This window comes from Miscanthus floridulus, chromosome 6 (genome assembly GCF_019320115.1).
Source record: "Miscanthus floridulus cultivar M001 chromosome 6, ASM1932011v1, whole genome shotgun sequence".
Taxonomy (NCBI): Eukaryota; Viridiplantae; Streptophyta; class Magnoliopsida; order Poales; family Poaceae; genus Miscanthus; species Miscanthus floridulus.
Window position 1 is genome coordinate 127148701 of NC_089585.1, and position 18836 is coordinate 127167536.

General features: G+C 44.8%; 2 protein-coding genes across 5 annotated transcripts; both read right to left on the bottom strand.

Moving 5' to 3' along the window:
- Positions 1-621: 621 nt before the first annotated feature.
- Positions 622-7302, bottom strand: LOC136456917 (uncharacterized). Of its 4 annotated transcripts, XR_010759618.1 has the most exons (11): positions 6998-7302; positions 6183-6295; positions 5807-6014; positions 5172-5727; positions 4846-5097; positions 4480-4671; positions 4275-4349; positions 1955-4181; positions 1679-1785; positions 1468-1543; positions 1144-1282 (listed from the first exon to the last, which is right to left on the bottom strand). XR_010759618.1 is itself a non-coding variant. In XM_066456917.1 (10 exons), the coding sequence occupies exons 1-10, from the start codon at positions 7138-7140 to the stop codon at positions 825-827; spliced, it is 4248 nt and encodes a 1415-aa protein (XP_066313014.1). In that variant the 5' UTR covers positions 7141-7302; the 3' UTR covers positions 622-824. The 4 variants fall into 4 exon arrangements, 1 of the variants encoding a protein (XP_066313014.1); XM_066456917.1 differs by lacking the exons at positions 1468-1543; positions 1679-1785 and adding an exon at positions 622-866 and having other exon boundaries at positions 992-1282; positions 1806-4181; XR_010759617.1 differs by lacking the exon at positions 1468-1543 and having other exon boundaries at positions 1145-1282.
- Positions 7303-10112: 2810 nt separating this feature from the next.
- LOC136456918 (uncharacterized) lies at positions 10113-18332 on the bottom strand. Its single transcript, XM_066456919.1, has 7 exons — positions 18113-18332; positions 17737-17847; positions 17591-17631; positions 11564-11731; positions 11311-11488; positions 10910-11110; positions 10113-10828 (listed from the first exon to the last, which is right to left on the bottom strand). The coding sequence occupies exons 2-6, from the start codon at positions 17819-17821 to the stop codon at positions 11103-11105; spliced, it is 480 nt and encodes a 159-aa protein (XP_066313016.1). The 5' UTR covers positions 17822-17847; positions 18113-18332; the 3' UTR covers positions 10113-10828; positions 10910-11102.
- Between the last annotated feature and the right edge of the window lie 504 nt (positions 18333-18836).

Genomic DNA, 18836 nt, shown 5'->3' on the forward strand with positions numbered 1-18836 from the left:
ACGCGTATGACGTCATGATGACATCAAGCAAAGAAACACTGGGGCAAAACAGAGCACAGCTTGCAGCCGGCGTTCAGGGTTCGCAGGCATGTCCACGATGGCTGGCCTCGAGGCCACGACGCCCGCCCGCGTGTCCACGACGGCCAGCCCTGAGGACGAACAGCCACGACTCCCAGAGACTACCGAGTTCATTTGCTTCCCTCAAAGGACATAACGGTCTTTTCATATTGCCTCACTTGGACAACTAACGTTAGTTGCTAACAGAACTGACGGAAATGTCAAATAGGGAAAAAAAACTTAAGTGGAGGACATATAGGAAAGAATTTTAATTTCGGTGTCAAATAGAAAAGCATCATTATTTCTGGTGTCAATAGGAAATTTTCTCAATATACACCGACACACCGTCAACACCCTGACACTATCTCCTACCGTTCGTAGAAGGAAAACAAGTTGCAGAAATAAATAAATAATAAAAAAGTTGTACAAATCCTGGCAAACTCCTGCGGACACCATTATTTCTAAACACGACTAATTATTACTACTAGTAAAAAAATTAAAGTTTTACAAGGAATGGCCTGGCCTGGAAATCATAACTGACAACCATGTTCAGTGAGAACCTAGTAATAGAAAAAACACAAATCAAAATTCCCAAATTCCTATCCATTCGCGGTGAAGCGGGCACACATTGAGATATTCTGACATTGGCTCTCTACGATACAACACATATATACACTGGCGCTTCACATCGGATGCCATTATTTGCTGTCTATACAAGTCTGCAACACAGTTGTAGTAACTAGTGTTTCCCGTCCCCTGACATTCCATCACTTAAATGTACACTGCAGGTATTTAGCTTCAAAATTTGGCTAGAAATCAAAACAAACAAAAACATGCCATGAACACTAAATAAAAACTGTGTAATTCAAGAGATAGATGCCAACGGCATAAAACATGAGCAGCAACCATTTGTGAAGTGAAGGTGTTAAGATACCCAAAGCTTGTACAGCGCATGCAGCTGGCCCAGAGTAGAAGATTTGAGCGACAAACGATACATCTCTTTCAGCTCCGCAGCTTCTGTTCTGTTGCTAGTGCTGGCCTGGCTGACAGAAGAAGCTACTCTGCCTGTGCTAGGCAGGGATCCCGCCAGCATCCTCTTCAGCAGGCTCTGCAGCTGGCTCCAGAACTTTGGTTTTATGTCCAGGTCCATATCGTTGGAGTAGTCTTCATTTGCTTCCACCACATGCCGGCCTTCCAACAAGTGAGTCAGAGCAGTGTCAAGCATCTGCAAGGATGACACAAATTATTTATTGAACAAATTCAAAAGGAGCATTTGCTTCCATGTTACACATCAGACGGACATGACCAAGGTGCAAATAAAAGGTGAACTTTTAGAAGAGAAAACCTGGCTGGGTAATTATGAATTTATGATGAACCTATGTTGCTAGATGCTAGCCCATTTGCACTCACCATTGAGGTTTGTATGCTGCCAAAAAAATGGGAAAAAAAGACCTTCCAGAGTTTGCCCTCTATGAAAATGTTACTCCTTGGAAGAAAGAAAATGTAGTCACTTAACAAAATTACTATTGCATCAAATATAAAACTTAAGTCAGGTATTATTCTTCGAAGTATACAACACCCCCTCTGCACAATAAAACATAGGGTTAACCAACATACTGACCAACAAGGCCTTTGAGTAGGTATGCCCTTTTTCAAAATTCCATAAGAATAGTGACTGGACTTCATTCTAGCACACTGAAAAGCTGGAGATGGAAAAGGTAGCAAGGCCTGAGAAAAAAAAAACATACCACGGTTGAGTGGAAGGAATTAGAAATATTAATAGAAAGGGCAGACTGTGCCATAAGGATGTTAAGAAACATAGTAGGATGTGTCTTCGGCCCATAAAATTCTAAAGCCTTCTGCCAGTTCTTCTCAGCTAGTGAACCATACCACTTACTTTTCTGACGATATTTATCCTCATTTTTCTGTTTAACCTCCTTGTCGACTAAATCCAGAAACCTTAAGCACAGATCCCTCTGATAACAAGCGAGCTGAAAATGACCAAAAGCAGCTTCCTGTTTGCGATGTTCACCAAGGGATTCATATGTAGACAAAGCCTCCCGAAAAGCATCACTAGCTGAAATCTCTAGAACTGTTCTGTTAGATGACTCATCGACAAGTCCACCTTCATAACTGTCAGTTAAGAAGCTTTCCCTTGCCAAAAGCATTCCAAGCCTCAGGTAGGTATGAGCATACTGTGTGTAAACCTCATGGTATAGTACTTTATCGACCTCAGTATTGACATACTTCAGTTGCCTCTTAGCTGCGGAATAGTAGTTTATTGCTTGAAAATATTCTGACTTCGCTGATTTGAAGGATTGCATATATGTGCCTTCAGGAAGATCATGCTTCTGAAATTCATCAATCCTGGATACACATTCCTCTGCTAAAGCTCTCCTACCATGACCTAAGTTACAGTTGATCAGTATAACATTTGTGTTGTCAAAGACCTCTTGAAATGCTTTAATAGCATCTGCAAAAGCAATCTCAGCGCTACCCAGATTTCTACTCTCAAGTCTACAGCGGCCCAGTTCATTAAATGCCCAGCCTCTTTTCTTAAGAACCGTGGAAGTTTCTACTGAATGCACAGGAAATGTGAACAGTGCTCCCTTGGATGAACCATAGCAGTGAATAGCAGAAGACAAGTTGTACTCAAAATCTCCTGGTTTTGGACCACCAAGGAACTTGAAGATACCACCATCCCTCACAGTAGGAACACTTGCTTGAGATTTATCAGGAACCCCATCAACATTTCTTGACTGTTTTTCCCTGTCCTGACTGTAATGACCAATATCATCATTAAATACTGGGTTGTTCTCAATACAAGTATCATTCACATCATGCTGCTTTTTCTCAGAAACTTGTGTAGCTTCTTGTGCATTGGGGTTCTTGCTGGTTTCTCTATATTGTGATTGAAGGTTCTTGCCAAGTGATTTTTTATTTTTCTTTCGGCCATAAAGTTTAGAGGCCTCAGAACTACTGCTGCTTGCACTGCTGCCACTACTTGCCCTGTCACTTTGGCAGCTACAGTTTATCAACGAGCATGTGTCACAATTCTGCTTATCCTTTCCCAGTTTTCGCTTAAGGCGTTTGACCTCCAATGCAACTTCATTTGACATTCTAACTTCGCCATGAGACTTCTGTACTGGTACCAACTTTGCTTGATGACCATTCAATCTGTGATATTCTGCATAGACATCACCAACAAGCATCCATGCCTCTGCCCAGAACAAATAATTTGGTGGCAGTTGGTGGGAAGAAACATCATAACTGAAGCATCTTTTGTTATTGCAATAGTCTGCCTCATCCAGTACAAGTTTAGTTTTTAGACCAACATCTTCTCGACTCGACGAACCATTGGACATGGATGAGATGAACTCGTCGCCATCAATATGTCCAGGCATAGACCCATATACCAAACAAGCTAATTCAACAACTTTAAGGGTGCGCTGAAGCTGCCCACCATTCTTGTATGCCTCTCCAAGGGCCAAATAGGATTCCCCTAGCAAAAGAACAAGTTTCCACAACTTATGATCCATTTTTGATTTTGGAAGCCACTCCCTGATGTCACAGACCTCAATACAATCAACATCACCACATCGGCATAAAGAGAAGTCGACTGACCTCTCCCAAATGGTATCTGCATTGTCCCCGCAACCATGCTGAGTATTATTCTGCAGCTGTCGATTCCATCTAAGGGATTTGATAGCTTGAGATATGTGGTGTATAGCAGCCAACTTAGAGGAGATTGCATCGGCAATTGTTTTTGATATACCAGACTGACACATCACCAAGCTGTCCCGAGAAACATCATCTTTTGTAACTGAAGATGAAGAACCACCATCAACTTTGCTTGGTTCTTCTAAACTATTTGTCATACCAGAAGAGATTGATGGTGTGCATTCCAACACATCATCTAACACTGCTGGCTCATTCTTGCCAAGCTCTGGCAGCACATTTTGTTTTCCTGGTAAATTCTCAAGTCTCAGTTCTGGAGAATCATCATCCAAATCAGTAAGGGTGACTTCAGACTCTATCATAAATGATTCAGATGTCAGTTCCAGCTCCTCATAGCATTTGAGGATGAGTCTTGCAAATTGTTCATGAGCACATGCCCGGACAACCTAGAAGATAAAAACAAAAACAAATATTAGCACAAATTTACTGATGCACTAATACAGTTAAATGATTACATAATGATAAGATGAATAAAATACCAGGTGATCCTGCTCACTGAGAAAATCCAAACATTTTCTGAAGAATTTTGCACATTTTGCTCTATTACTAGGCACCTGCAAAGCATATATAATATTAACATCCAACGAAAAAGTATGAAAGCAAAACGCGAAAGAGAGAACAATGACTCCTTTCTTCCCTTGTCTATTACTAGGCACCTGCAAAGCATATATAATACCCCAGTACCTTTGACAAGGACATCCTGTGAGCAACCCGATAAAGGAGTGTACCCAGAGAGAACAATGACTCCTTTCTTCCCTTGTCTATAAAAGATGACATAGGACCGCATGGAGATCTATGATCACCAGCTGTATGTTTTTCAGGTAAGATAGACAGATCATATAACTGTATGACATCTTCTTCAGCGCCTTTGTACAGCTGAAAAAGCAAAGGTTCAATATGATTAATGAAAACACGGGAGGTCATCATCATTGGGAAAAAAGGGAGATATTTAGGCAATATGATAAGGGACTAAAGGCTTAATATAACATCTTGACAGTAGTTACCACATCTAGTAAACAAGGGTAAAAAAGATGGCATTCAATGGCATACCCAATATGCACCAGGGTCTTGCTTACAGTTATCCTGAATGAACCTCAGGACAGCAAGGCCATTTTGCTGGACAACCTGTGGATGAAACGCAGGTGTGCCATCATCTGAGACACCCTTAAGGAGAAATATATCATCATTCTTTAAAAGCTCATAACCTTGAACAACACCATTCTTATGGTAACATATGGCCAATTCTGGAACACTTGCCATTACATTGTCAAGCCAAGCTTCAAGCCAGTTCAATGGAGTAACCTATAAAAACACAATTTGTCAATAGGGGTAAAAAAAGAAAGTATGTACCATATTCAACAGCAATGAAAGCATACCTGTCTAGAAACATCCCATAGGTGCAAACTGACTGCAGTATATTTCTCATTGCTAAATATAAGCAAGTCACTACCCAAAAGCATATGGAAATTGTGGAATTGCCAAAAGCAAACTTTCCGAAATCCATTATTTCCCACTCTCTTGCTCTTCTCAGATTCTTGCACCTCACAGCTGGCTTTTTCACCAACCCGAGTGGTTTTTTTTATAGGATCAGATCCTTTGACTTTTCGATTGTTTTCCATTGCTCCCAAGTACAGGCTTTCATGAGTACTATGTGGAGCTTTTCTACCTTTACTGTCATTCTGATTCAGATAAGGTGATGTGCTAAAACTAGATGATGGGGATGAATCAAAAGAACCCTCGCCACAGTCAAAGGATCCACGCAAGACTGCAGATGCTGTTTGCTTCTCCTGTGAAGATTGATGACTTGGGGGACAATCACAAGCTTCTGCTCGCACAGAGTGCATTGCGAAATTCAGAAATATTGATGGATCAGATCCTTTAGGCGGGTTACCTTGTCTTCTGAATATCTTTTCACCTTCATCAACATCAGGCCTGCAACACGATTAAACATTCATGTGTATTAACTATAGTCAGCAAGATGATGATGATGATGATGCAACCAGCAACATACCCTGTGTTTAGAATGAGTGTATCTCCTATACGGTTTACAGCAATAGATACTTGTGCCTTTGAGTATGGAATTTTGAAAATCTGCTTCATGATATCGGCTGGGGCAACCACATCTATTTCATCACCATATTCCGCCAAACCTGACACAGCTAGTGCTTCGCATTTCCTTGATAAGTTCTGGTTGATATGACCACTGTCATACCGTAATCCTGAAGAGTATGAACAGAGTCATAAAGGTGAGAATAAAAAATGAACTGTCACACACAACACCTATAATAATTTATCAGTGCTGAACAGCTCGCAGAGAAAGTTGGTTACAAGCCAGTATTCCTTTTATGCTGATCAGATTGTAATTATAAAGGATCGATAGAGATCACCTTCAGTACTCTTTGCATCACTTGAAAAAACCTTCTCTGGGATGTTTGGAATCATAGGGAGTGTGTTCAGATCAGTCTCTAATGGCAGCATTTGATACCTTGGAGCACCAGTCCTACATGGTTTGTTGCAGCAAGAGCAGAATTAAACAGCAATTCTCCTGAAGAGCGCATTTGCATGCATTATTGAGTTCAAGCTACAGGAATAGGGTCGTAAGAACTAAGTGCCATTTTATATTTTTATCTTTCAATATAATTGCAAGCACATGCTTGTTATTCATTGCAGTATGGGAGATAAAACCAAAAGAGGGTAAACAGTATCCAGTATCCACCAGCATCCCACCACCAGAATATGTGTTCATTTCTTTTCATTTTACATGAATATAGCCACTGAATTCTGGTAGGTTGCATCCATCAATCAGACCAATTGTAGCTAATAGTAGCACATGATTTCTATTCATTTCACCATAACAGTTCCACCACCATTTCCTATGATAACAATTTACAAATCCAATAAGCAATTGGCAGTCTATCCGCAGAACTTAACTGAAGCCTACTATCCCCAGGGTCTTCCCTACCAAATAACAAACACAATTAGTTCTAATTGCACAACGTAGAGGGTGCTCATTCCCATGGTACTCCATCTCAAATTCCCAGCCTCAACCCTTAACAAAAACCCTATAATTGCATCGAGACGCTTTAAACCCTAGAAGCATCAGCCCCTCCTGATTCAGAACAGGACAAACAGTAGCCATAGGGCTTAAAGACGCGCGCGTGAGCATGCACGATGAGGCGAGAGTGGGGGAAGAGGGGCTTACGGGGACGGAGAGGGCAGGAGAGCTGGGAGAGAGGCAGAGGAGTCAGTGGGGACGGGGAGGGAGCCGACGCGAAGGTAGCGCGCCGGCGGCGGCGCGGCGATCTCGAGCCGGCCCACGCACTGCAGCTCTCCCGGCGCGTCCATAGCTGGCCGCGGTCTTGCGGTTCGCCGGCGGCGACTTCTGGCGCTCTAGCACTTCGATCACCGGAGCTTTTCTCGCTGTTTTGCTTGGCTCTGGTTTGCTTGGCGGTTTGATTGGTTCGAGAAGACTCGCGGTCTCGGAGGCAGCGGGCCAGCACATACAGCCTGTTAGTTGCTGGTTCGTATTGGGCCTCGTTTAGTTCGCGAAATTTGGATGTTGGGACTACTGTAGCACCTTCGTTTTTATTTGGTAAATAGTATCCAAATATTGACTAATTAGGCTTAAAACGTTCGTCTCGCAATTTCCCACCAAACTGTGCAATTAGTTTTTCTTTTCGTCTACATTTAATGCTCCATGCACGGGCCGCAAACATTCGATGTGATAGGTACTGTAGCAATTTTTTGGATTTTGGGGTGGAACTAAACAAAGCCTTGATTTACGTGAGAGAGAACGGCTGACCTAGTTTATTGGAACAGTGTCTATGTCAGAGGGCTGATCTAGGCCAGCCAGCCCGTCCGCCCGAGCCAAACATGGACAGCTGCTGGACCTGCTCCCCGTCCCAAAATATACGTTGTTTTTATTTCTCAAAAAATCTTTAATAAAATATATATTAAAAAATATTAATATTTATAGCACATAATTTATATCATTAGAAAGATTTTTAAATCTAATTTTTAATTAAATTTATTTAGAGATATAAATATTGCACGTATTTTTTATAAATTAAGTTAAATTTGTGGCTCGAAAACCAAAAAGACCTATAGCTTTTTATTTGAAACTGACCTATGCTATAGCTTCGTCTTTCGATTCCAGTAATAAGATATCTGTTTTAAAAATATAAGCGAGATTCGGGAGGGAGAGGGCACGAAGGGCGAGATGCGGTGGTGGGGCGAGCGGAGGCGGTGATGAGGCTGTGGGGCGACGGGCTGCTGCCGTTCGCGCCGAGCACTTTGAGGGGTGCGAGCCTCCGCGAGGGAGAGGGTGTGGAGGAGGCGGTGCGGCGATGGGGCAAGCGGAGCAGGCGAGGCGGATGTGGAGCGAGCGAACGGAGGCGAACCTGGGGCCGAGGACCGAGGGAATCTTCTGGAGGCAGGAAGACGTGGCCACATTTGCTGTGTTTGGAAGTTTGGAAAAGGAACGGACGGCTGTGATGCAATTGTTGGACGGCTTGGATGAGAAAATTGTAGAAGAACAGTGAAACTCTTGGCTCAGAAACAAAGGATCTTATATAAAATATGATATGTAAGGATGCCACCATAAGTTGCGCGAGGCTTTAGTTGATATAAATTTATTGCATGTATGAATTAGATCCATATGTTCTTGGCATCGGTTTTTATCAAAATAAGAGAATTCCCCGCATGCTACGATATATTTTCGGAGTAAAAGTTAGAGTAAGTATCACAATACTGTGGTTTATGTATGTGGCATTTGTATACAACGATCATTGGATATGTCAAAGCAACATACTATTGATTTTGATACTCTCAAAACTACATTTTGATTTCGATACAAAGTTAGTAGTGTAGACATGAGCTCATGAAGTATAATTGGAAACTTAGGGTGTGCTTGGATTGCTACCCCAACTTGCCATGGAAACTTAGTCTAGTGTTTGGATTGCAACCCAAACTCGCCCAACTTTTGGCTTGTCACAGTTTTTCCTTCTGACTTTTGCAAAATCTTACACCAAATGTTTGGCGGATGAATTGTTCGCCAGAGACTTGGCGTGCCGCACCTTGGGTTTGGTAACCTGAGGACGCAAGCCAAACATGCCCTTAGACTTCTGATAAAGCGCAAACTGCAGACTTTTGAAATAGTTAAAAATTATCAATGACAATTAATTTTACATCCAGTTGAGCTTGAAGGAGGGTCTACCGGTAAAACACAAAGGAAGAAATAAAAACTTAAAAATTATCTAACAATCAGGTGATCGGATGAAAAGAACGTCTTAGTGCATGCCACTACAGTAAAAAGAATAAGAGAAAATCCCGTGTGTGCCATTAAATGATTCAACACTGAAAAACCTGTTATAACATGAGTGGGAGAAAAAATTTTGGTTCTATAGATGCCACTATCGTCAACACCGTTAGTATAAGCGCTCCCTCTGGTACCGGTCCTCCCCATCGTAACCGGCGGCAACGGCGTGGTTCCTGAGCGGCGGCGCCCGCAGCTATAAAAGGACGTTTATGCTCTTCCTTCATAAGGATGTGCAACAAAATTCACATTCTGTGTGCCACTACCTAAATTGTCATTGCTGTTATTTTTGCTGATGGAAAGTCCACGTCTTCCAGCTCGGTAGTGACTTCGATGTCCCAGGCGCTCTCGGGTGCGGGCTCCTGCTCCGTCGGCGGTTGTGGCGCGTGTCTTCTGCGGCCTGGACCCGCGTGCCGCGGCAGCCACGTACTGCCGACCTGGAGCTACGCGCTCGACGCCTTGTATCCCCCTGCGCTCTCACGCACGAGATAACTACTGTCTCAGCACCTGTAGACGGCATTGGCACTCATAGAACGTAAAAATAAATTCGATGGCAGTCATGTCCAAACCAATTTTTCAGTGGTCTGTATGGAATTGTTGAACCATTCAATGACACACGGAATTTTCTCTTCGGACCTGTTTGGAATAGAGGTTTCTCGTAAGAATTTCACAGGAAAGCGATTCCTCTAGTTGGCTGACGTCACAAGCTGTTTGGATCAAATGAATGAATCCTACCGTTTCGGAGGAAAGGCGGAGTGGCCTTCACAAAACACGGGAACCAGAACATCTACTCCGACTCAAATTTTTCGTGGAAGCCCGAGGCAAACGCTTGCGACAGAGATGAGCACCTGCCTTTTCAGTGGCCCCCACGTAATGCATTTGGTCCATGAGCCGTGAGATTCTTCTAGGCTGCTTCATTTTTTTCCAATAAATTCATGGACCATACGATTAGTAGTGTTTAGTCCGTGTCATTTAAGGTTAGAAGATACTTTGACATTCATTTCCAATTCAATATTTACTTTCCCGTTCCTGCGTTTCAAACACCTCTCTTGTGAAGTTCCTGTATTTTTCCAATCCTCTGTTTTACTCCTACCATACCTTTCTATTCCTGTGTTTTTTTCCTTTCCTACATTTCTCAATCATGTGTTCCAAACAGGCCCTTAATGTATTGATCTCTATCCATATTATCAACATCAATGTTCTGACTTTGACTCAGCCAAAATACTCAGCAGCACATAAGGAATAGGCTTATATGGCACAATGGCTTTGGAAGTTGAAGGCTGGGCTCCAGAAAAACTGAATCTTCTTGCAATCCTCGTGCCACCGGTCTCACCAAGTGATGAGCCTTCGCAAAAGGTAGACTTATTGAGCACAGTTGGCTCAAAAGCAGAGTCCCAGGATCTCGAGACCCTTTGGCAGAGGAAGCTCATGCACATAAGGTGGCTTCAATGCAGAGATCATAGGTAAAATCATCCTGCAGAGATTAGCAAACATCACATGCTCTTGAGGAATTTGCTCTGATTCTCCGTGCAGCTTGCCCTTCTCACACGCTGCCTTAGCTTCCTCAACCAAGAATCCCAACAATGTTTTCTTCTCAGCCCTAACTTGATGAGCTGAGGAAATTTTCTCATAGGTTCTCATGCAATGGACCATAGACACAAGATCTTTATATTTAGGTGCCTCTTCTTTCAACTTTAATAGCTCATCTTCTGAAAGCACCTGAATGGAACACGAGCTTCCATTGAATGAAATGCACAGTGAGCAGCTGAGAACACATACAAAATAGTTAGTGTGATTTACCTCATGAAAATCGTCTTCTTCTTCAGGGCAACATACCACCTTCAGAGTTGTTGCAAGCTTCAGCGCAACCCAATGCTCACAATTAATGTCAGGTACCTTCTTAAAGCGCACACTAGCATTGGCCAGGTATTCAAAATGCTTCTTGTAAACAGCGTCACAATCAAACAAGGCACGTGCCGTCGCAACAATTTGCTCATTGAGCTGAAATACAAAGAGCGATGCTTCATAACTAAGTGAAAATTGTAAAGGCAAGTTTTTCTATGAAAACTTAAATCCCAAACTTTGGTCCGTCAAAAATAAAGGATTATAAGTGCACAGCACATAAGCTATCGTATAATGTAACACTAAATGGCAGGGAGCTATAAAGCAGAAAGCATGGCAACTCCAACCATTGAACTCACCATCTCTGGTTCGACATAAAATCCATAAATGACTCAGGAACATTTTTAGTCCTTGGCTCATTGGGAAGCGGTCATCTTTAGCCACCTGTGCTTTTTCTTTACGCACTAACTTGTGCATTAGATGCTGTATGCCCCACATTACCTCCATCACAATTGCATTGTGCGTGCAGGGTATTCCCTGAAAGAAGTCACAGCAACAATGACCCTCAAAGTTGTTCAAAAAATATAACCAGACAAGGAGCAAAATACTCACCAACTTTGATTCAATGATTGCTTTATATTCAGGCTTTCCAACAGCCAATTTCATCCCTGGGAGGCGCCACTTGTTGATCATATCAGCAAGCCGTTTGTTAATACCAGTATCAGCATTTATGGCGCTGGATTTGTCCTCAAAAGATTCAAATTCCATTGGCGTAGCGACCTGATATGGAAATTATTAGGAATGAATGAACTCAGTCCATTACGGTGGGCTTCAGCCCAAACATGTACATGGGCAAATATGCATAGAAGCCCTTACACAAAGAGGAAATAGCAAAGACACCTATACATCTATATCTAACACCCCCCCTCAAACTCAGGGTGGATCACGAAAACTGAGTTTGGAGAGAAAGAAACTATGTTGAGCTCTTGTCTGTGCCTTTGTGAAGAAATCAGCCAACTGAAGCTCCGAAGGCACATAGCGAAGAGTAATGACATCATCCTGCACTTGTGCCCGAGTGTAAGACGCATCAACACCGATATGCTTGGTGAGGTCATGCTTCACCAGAATCAAGAATCCATGGCAAAGTACCTGAAGTGAACGGTGGTTCCCCAGTGGAAGATTGTGAGGCAGCAGCAGAAACCAAAGGTGCAGAGACTGGGGTGACAGAACTAGCAGCTCCAGCAGGCACAGAGGGAGCTAGCCGACGAAGCAACATAAGTATCTCCTGTGTCTCAGAAATAGCCAAGCTACTCGAAGAGGGTCCAGCAGTAGAACGATCAGAACCCTGTGAGGAACGACCACCCAATTAGCCATCGCAACCAAGTAACCTCTGCTGTCGCAAGAGCCATAGCTCGCAACTCAGCCTCTGCACTCGAACGAGAAACCGCGGTCTGCTTCTTAGTCTTCCAAGCAATTAGAGAACCACCGAGAAAAACACAATAGGCTGAAAGAGAGCGACGATCAGAAGAGTCGCTAGCCCAAGTAGCATCGGAGTAGGCTTGGAGTTGAAAAGAGCTAGAGCGTGGGAAGAACAGACGGCGAGTAATGGTCCCACGAAGGTAACGCAAGACACGAAGAAGATGACTATAGTGGAGGTTAGTGGGAGAGGAAATAAACTGACTAAGAATGTGCACAGCATATGAAATGTCAGGACGAGTCACACCTAAATAGACAAGACTCCCAACAATATGACGATATCGAGTGGGATCAGTGAGAGGTTCACCATCAGTTGTGCGAAGATGAAGATTAAGCTCTATGGGAGTCTCAACAGTGCGATGATCAGTGAGGGAAGAACGATCAAGAAGATCTTGAATGTACTTTTCTTGGGACAGATAAATGCCATCAGAGGTTGAAGAGACCTCAATCCCAAGAAAGTAACGAAGAGGGCCAAGATCGGACATGAGAAACTGCTCACTGAGACGTGCCTTCACAAATGCAATATACTCAGAATCATCACCAGTGATGAGCATATCATCAACATAAAGAAGAAGAAGAGTGCGGCCACGAGATGAATTATGAACAAACAAGGCAGGGTCATGAGCACTCGGAGAAAAACCAACAGCTGTGATCACAGAGGAAAAACGCTGAAACCAAGCGCGAGGAGCTTGTTTCAGTCCATAAAGAGAGCGACGAAGACGACAAACGTTGCCATCAGGAACAAGATACCCAGGAGGTGGTCGCATGTAGACCTCCTCATGGATTTCACCATTAAGAAAGGCATTTTTGACATCGAGTTGAGAAATGGACCAGGCACGAACAGAGGCCACAGCAAGGAGAGTGCGAATAGTGGTCATGTGAGCCACAGGAGCAAAAGTCTCATCATAGTCACGACCATGCTCCTGTTGAAAACCACGAGCAACAAGACGGGCCTTATAACGCTCGAGAGAGCCATCTGAGCGAGTCTTAATCTTATAAACCCACTTACACGTGATGGGACGAGCATGAGAAGGAAGAGGAACAAGATCCCAAGTGCCAGTGCGCTCTAGAGCAGCAATCTCCTCAGCCATGGCATGTTGCCATTCTGGATGACAAATGGCATCATGGTATGTGGCCGGCTCAGAAAGAACGGTGCCAGCAAAACCATACCGGTTTGTAGGCTTTAGCGACCCACGATCACGAAGATCATAACGAGAGGATGGCTGAGAGGAAATATCCGCAACCGAAGATGTCTCAACCGGAGGTGAAACATCAGGAGACGCCTCAACAGGAGGCGACGGATTCTGGAGGCGACGACTGTAGGTGTGAATCACAGGGGGTTTGGAATCATAAATGGACCTAAAAGGAACATGTGAAGGCGGCTGAGAAGGCGGCGAAGGAGAGGGTGCAAGAGGAGATGGTGGAGGAGGAAGAAACACAGTGGAGATAGGTGTATGAGGAAAGATCAAGAAGGAAAGAGGCTCAACAACGGTCTGGGGAGAAACATCAGAGGTAGGCCGAGGATAGAATGAGCGAGACTCGTCAAAAGTAACGTCCCGAGAAATCCGCAGACGACGAGCAACAGGGTCCCAACAACGATATCCCTTGTGTTCAGCACTATAGCCCAGGAAAACACACTCAACAGATTGAGATGTCAGCTTAGTGCGTTCACGAGGAGCAAGAAGGACATAGCAAAGACACCCAAAAAGGCGAAGACTGGAGTAATCTGGTGGCTTGCCACAGAGGCGCTCATATGGGATTCCGCCTTGAAGAGCAGATGAAGGCTGAATGTTAGTTAAATAAGTGGCAGTGGATATCGCATCAGCCCAAAAATGAGGTGGAACAGAGGAAGCAATCATAAGAGCACGAGCAGTTTCAAGAAGGTGGCGATGTTTACGCTCAGCAACACCATTCTGAGCGTGCGCACCAGGACAAGAAAACTGAGAAAGAGTGCCCTGTTCAGAAAGAAATTGGCGAAGAGCGCCCGAGAGATACTCCCCAGCAGAGTCAGCACGAAAAACACGAATAGGAGTGTCAAATTGAGTACGAATCATCTGAGCAAATATCTTATATATGGATAACACCTCATTACGATGTTTCATGAAATACACCCATGTGAAGCGAGAGAAATCATCTATAAATATGACATAATATTGATGACCCCCTTTTGAAACGAAGGGTGCAGGACCCCATACATCGGAATGAACAAGGTCAAAGGGACGCTGTGACACTGATCCACTAGAGGGATATGGAAGTTGGAGCTGTTTGCCAAGCTTACAACCCTGACACTGATCTAAAGAAACATTACTAGAAACATTCCCCAAAAGACCACGACGGACAAGAGTGGATAACCGGGAACCACATAAATGTCCCAATCGATGATGCCACTGAGCAAAAGATGAAGAAGCCGATGCAGGAGAAGCAGAGCCCATAAGACTGGCAGAGGCAGCGGAAGGAAGACGAAGCCAGTCAAGTTCCCAAAGACGCTGAGAATCACGGCGGCGAGGGCCAGTACCAACCAGGAGACCCGTGCTGAGATCCTGGACACGACAAGAGTCAGAATCAAAAATAACACGACAACCATGATCAGTGAGCTGGCCAGCAGAAATAAGTTGCATGGTCAAATTAGGGACATATGAAACAGTAGGAACATGAAAAGAGGAGGACAAAAGAGTGCCATGTCCAAGAACAGGGAGAGTTGAACCGTCGGCGGTCTGAACAGTGATAGGAGTAGAAGAAGGACGAATGGAAGAAAGACTGGTACAATCAGAGGTCATGTGAAAAGAAGCACCAGAATCAAGAATCCATGGCAAAGTACCTGAAGTGAACGGTGGTTCCCCAGTGGAAGATTGTGAGGCAGCAGCAGAAACCAAAGGTGCAGAGACTGGGGTGACAGAACTAGCAGCTCCAACAGGCACAGAGGGAGCTAGCCGACGAAGCAACATAAGTATCTCCTGTGTCTCAGAAACAGCCAAGCTACTCGAAGAGGGTCCAGCAGTAGAACGATCAGAACCCTGTGAGGAACGACCACCTCGGCGTGAATGAGCCTTCTCCTTCTTCTTCTTCTTATAACAATAATCTTCAACATGTCCATCTTTTTCACAGTAGTTGCAATGAAGTCCACCAGTACTACCACTCCCATAGGACACCGCTGACGAAGGTGTTGTAGGGAGGGGTGTAGGACGTCCAGAAGGTGCAGAGCGAACAGCCAGCACTGACAAGGCAGCTGACTGCAGCAAGCTAGCAGAACGAAGACGGATCTCTTCATTCCGAACAGCAGCAAGAGCATCCATCAGGGACACACAGGGTTCACGAGCTAGTAACTGGGCACGAAGAGGCTCGAATTCAGCACGAAGACGAGTCAGAAAATCGTAGATGCGCCGAAGCTCAAGGTGGCTCTGTTGCTTCCTGCAGGACTCACAAGTGGCAGGGGACAGCTGAGGACTCAGAGTGTCAAGCTCACGCCACACACTAGAGAGCTGGTTAAAGAACTCCTCAATTGTAGCATCACCCTGTTGCAACAACTGCTCTTGGCGTAAAGCCGCAAGGTATGTGGACTGACCAGAGGGCTCATAACGCTGGTGAAGAAAAGCCCACATCTGAGAAGCATAGTCAAGCTCTACAATATTGGCAGTCAAATGTTCCTCCATGCTAGCAGTTAGAACAGCACCTGCACGAGCATCCTCATCCAACCAAGTCCGATATGCTGCAAACTGAGACATGTATGAGGCCATATCATCATTATATTCATCATGCAATTTCTTCTTATCAGGAGTGGGTAAAGGTGGACACGGCAGTTCACCAGTGAGAAAATCCCAAAGCCGTAGACCACGCATATGCCAACGCATGCGAGAAACCCAAACACGATAATTAGTGCCATTGAAGATTACTGGACATCGTGGAATCTGACCCCCATAAGACTGAGAAAGCAGACCAGCAACCGGTTGAGGATCTGAACTTGAAGCCATCCTAGTTCAGAGTGCAAAGAGAACCGGGGGGGGGGGGGGGGGACGGAGCTCTCCTCTGCTCCAAGAGAAAAACAGAGCAGAGCAGCTCCTCTGCTCCAAAAAAAAAAAAAAAAGGCAGAGCAGAGCAGAGGGCCGCGCCTGGCGAAGCAGAGCAGGGGCGGCGAGCAGAGTGGAGGGCCAGGCCGCGCCTGGGGCGGCGAGCAGAGCAGAGGGCCGCGAGCAGGGGCGGCGAGCAGAGTGGAGGGCCGCGCCTGGCGAAGCAGAGCAGGGGCGGCTTCAACGGCGAGCAGAGCAGAGGGCCGCGCCTGGCGAAGCAGAGCAGGGGCGGCTTCAACCAGAGGGCCGCGCCCCGGCGTGGGGAGGGGCAGCAGGCGGCAGCCAGGGGAGGTGCGGCGTCCACCGGAGGCCGCGGCCAGCCGGCAGCAGGCCGGAGCGGGCACACGCGCACGCGCGGCCGCCCGACGGCTGCGGCTGGGCAGTGGTCGCGACGGCGTGCGGATGACGCGCGGACGAGCGCGCGAACGAGCGCGGCAGCGAGGTAAACCTAGACACCGGCTCTGGATACCATATTAGGAATGAATGAACTCAGTCCATTACGGTGGGCTTCAGCCCAAACATGTACATGGGCAAATATGCATAGAAGCCCTTACACAAAGAGGAAATAGCAAAGACACCTATACATCTATATCTAACAGAAATAAGGATGAGCATGTTCATGGGCACAAAGAAACAATTATCATGCATGTGTTTGGAACAGGAGAAGAGGATGGAGAAGAGGTTTCAGTAGGTATATCTAAAACCATAAAATGTATACCCTTGTCATGTCGTCGTTTATCAAATACTTCCAGTGTAATTCCTAATATGTTGACAAGTTCATGTTATTCAGAAAGTAGCACCACGTCAAGGCCCCTATCAGCCCTACCTAGCAAGCAGTTACTAGTTAGAAAATTTGTGCATAGCAATACAAACAAAAGTTTCAGCGTGCACCAATTGATTCTTTAGATATATCCTTGCACCTATGGTGACCTTTCAGCAAAAGTAGCATCATGCTACATGCTTTACAAACAGATGTATGGGAGAACAATGAGCTTGTGTTCCTTTCGCTAAATGCAAAGAGCTACTTAATTAATTTGATGACAAGCAAGTAAGGAGATAACAATCAGATGGGAAAGCAAGGAATGAAGGAGGCACTAACACAAGATGCTCGGTGAGGATCAGCAAACTTTGTCCAGATGTCTTGTAAGAGACAAATAATAAAACGGAGAAATTGGGTCGATTGCATAGACCAAAGGAACAAGAAGCACATCATTGAAGGTCAACCAAGCAAGGAGGAACAACGAACCTTCAAAGTATTAGGTAGGTGAAAGTAAACCTCAGAAAAAGTGAAAAGTGCAAAACCAGAGGGCGTCTCAAACAGCAGCAACATAAGCCCATAATTCTTCAATTTTTTAGCTGCAAACAAGATGTCAAACAAACTTAAGCAAGCAGGATTGCCAAGAAAAAAAACGCACATAAATGAATCGCATGTTCATGTATCAAGAGTGAAGCCAGCCAGCCCTGGGCATGGAGCTACCCTCGCCTCCGCATTCAGTCAAATTACAGCAATGCTCGTCGGCGCTGTCACCACCCCTGCCCTACCTTGAATAGCTTACTGACGTTTTCACTTCCGACGTGGGTGAGATTGAGAGAGGAGGATGACGGCGGGCGGCTAGTTCACCTATAGTCGTCCAACGGGGCGGCCCGCCGACATCCTCCTGACGATTCCGACGCTCGCGTCGTCGCCCCAACGCCGGAGGAGGATGCGAGAGGAGATCGGGAACGGAGATCGAGATTTTTGCTTGTGGTTGCGAGTGGGGGACGGCGGGCGCTGCAGCGCGAGAGCGGCGGGCTCGGAGCGGAGATGCGTTTCGTACCGCCAAGTCGCGATTTCTCAGCTCCCGGAGTCCCGGTGGCTAGCTCTCAAAATCAAGAAGACGGGGGTTATATTTCGGGTCGGTGCCCTACATCCATTTCAAGTATGTTTAAGCTAGTTTATGTTTAAGCTAGTTTATTTAAAACAAAGCCTTTGAGTTCCATCGTTTAGGCGGAGTTTGTTTCTGTTTGGAAGTTTTTGTCTCTGATTTTTAAAATATGGATTATGAGGAAAAACTGGTGAGATCCTCAGGTTTTTTTAGAATCTAGCTTCATTCAAAAACCGGATATCAACAGTTTCTTGGTTTTTTTTTTTTTTTGAATTTGGCAACAACTAACACAAGAAACTGAACAAAAACTAGCATGTTTGATCTCACTCACTTTTTTAAAACCAAATTCTTAAAAGCTGAAGGGAAACAAGGCCTAGAACGGGCTCCACCTCTGGTTTTACCCTTCAAGTGCATTAAATACTCCACAATAAGGTTCTAATCACCTAATAAAATAATGATAAAATAGATGTCGATATTGTT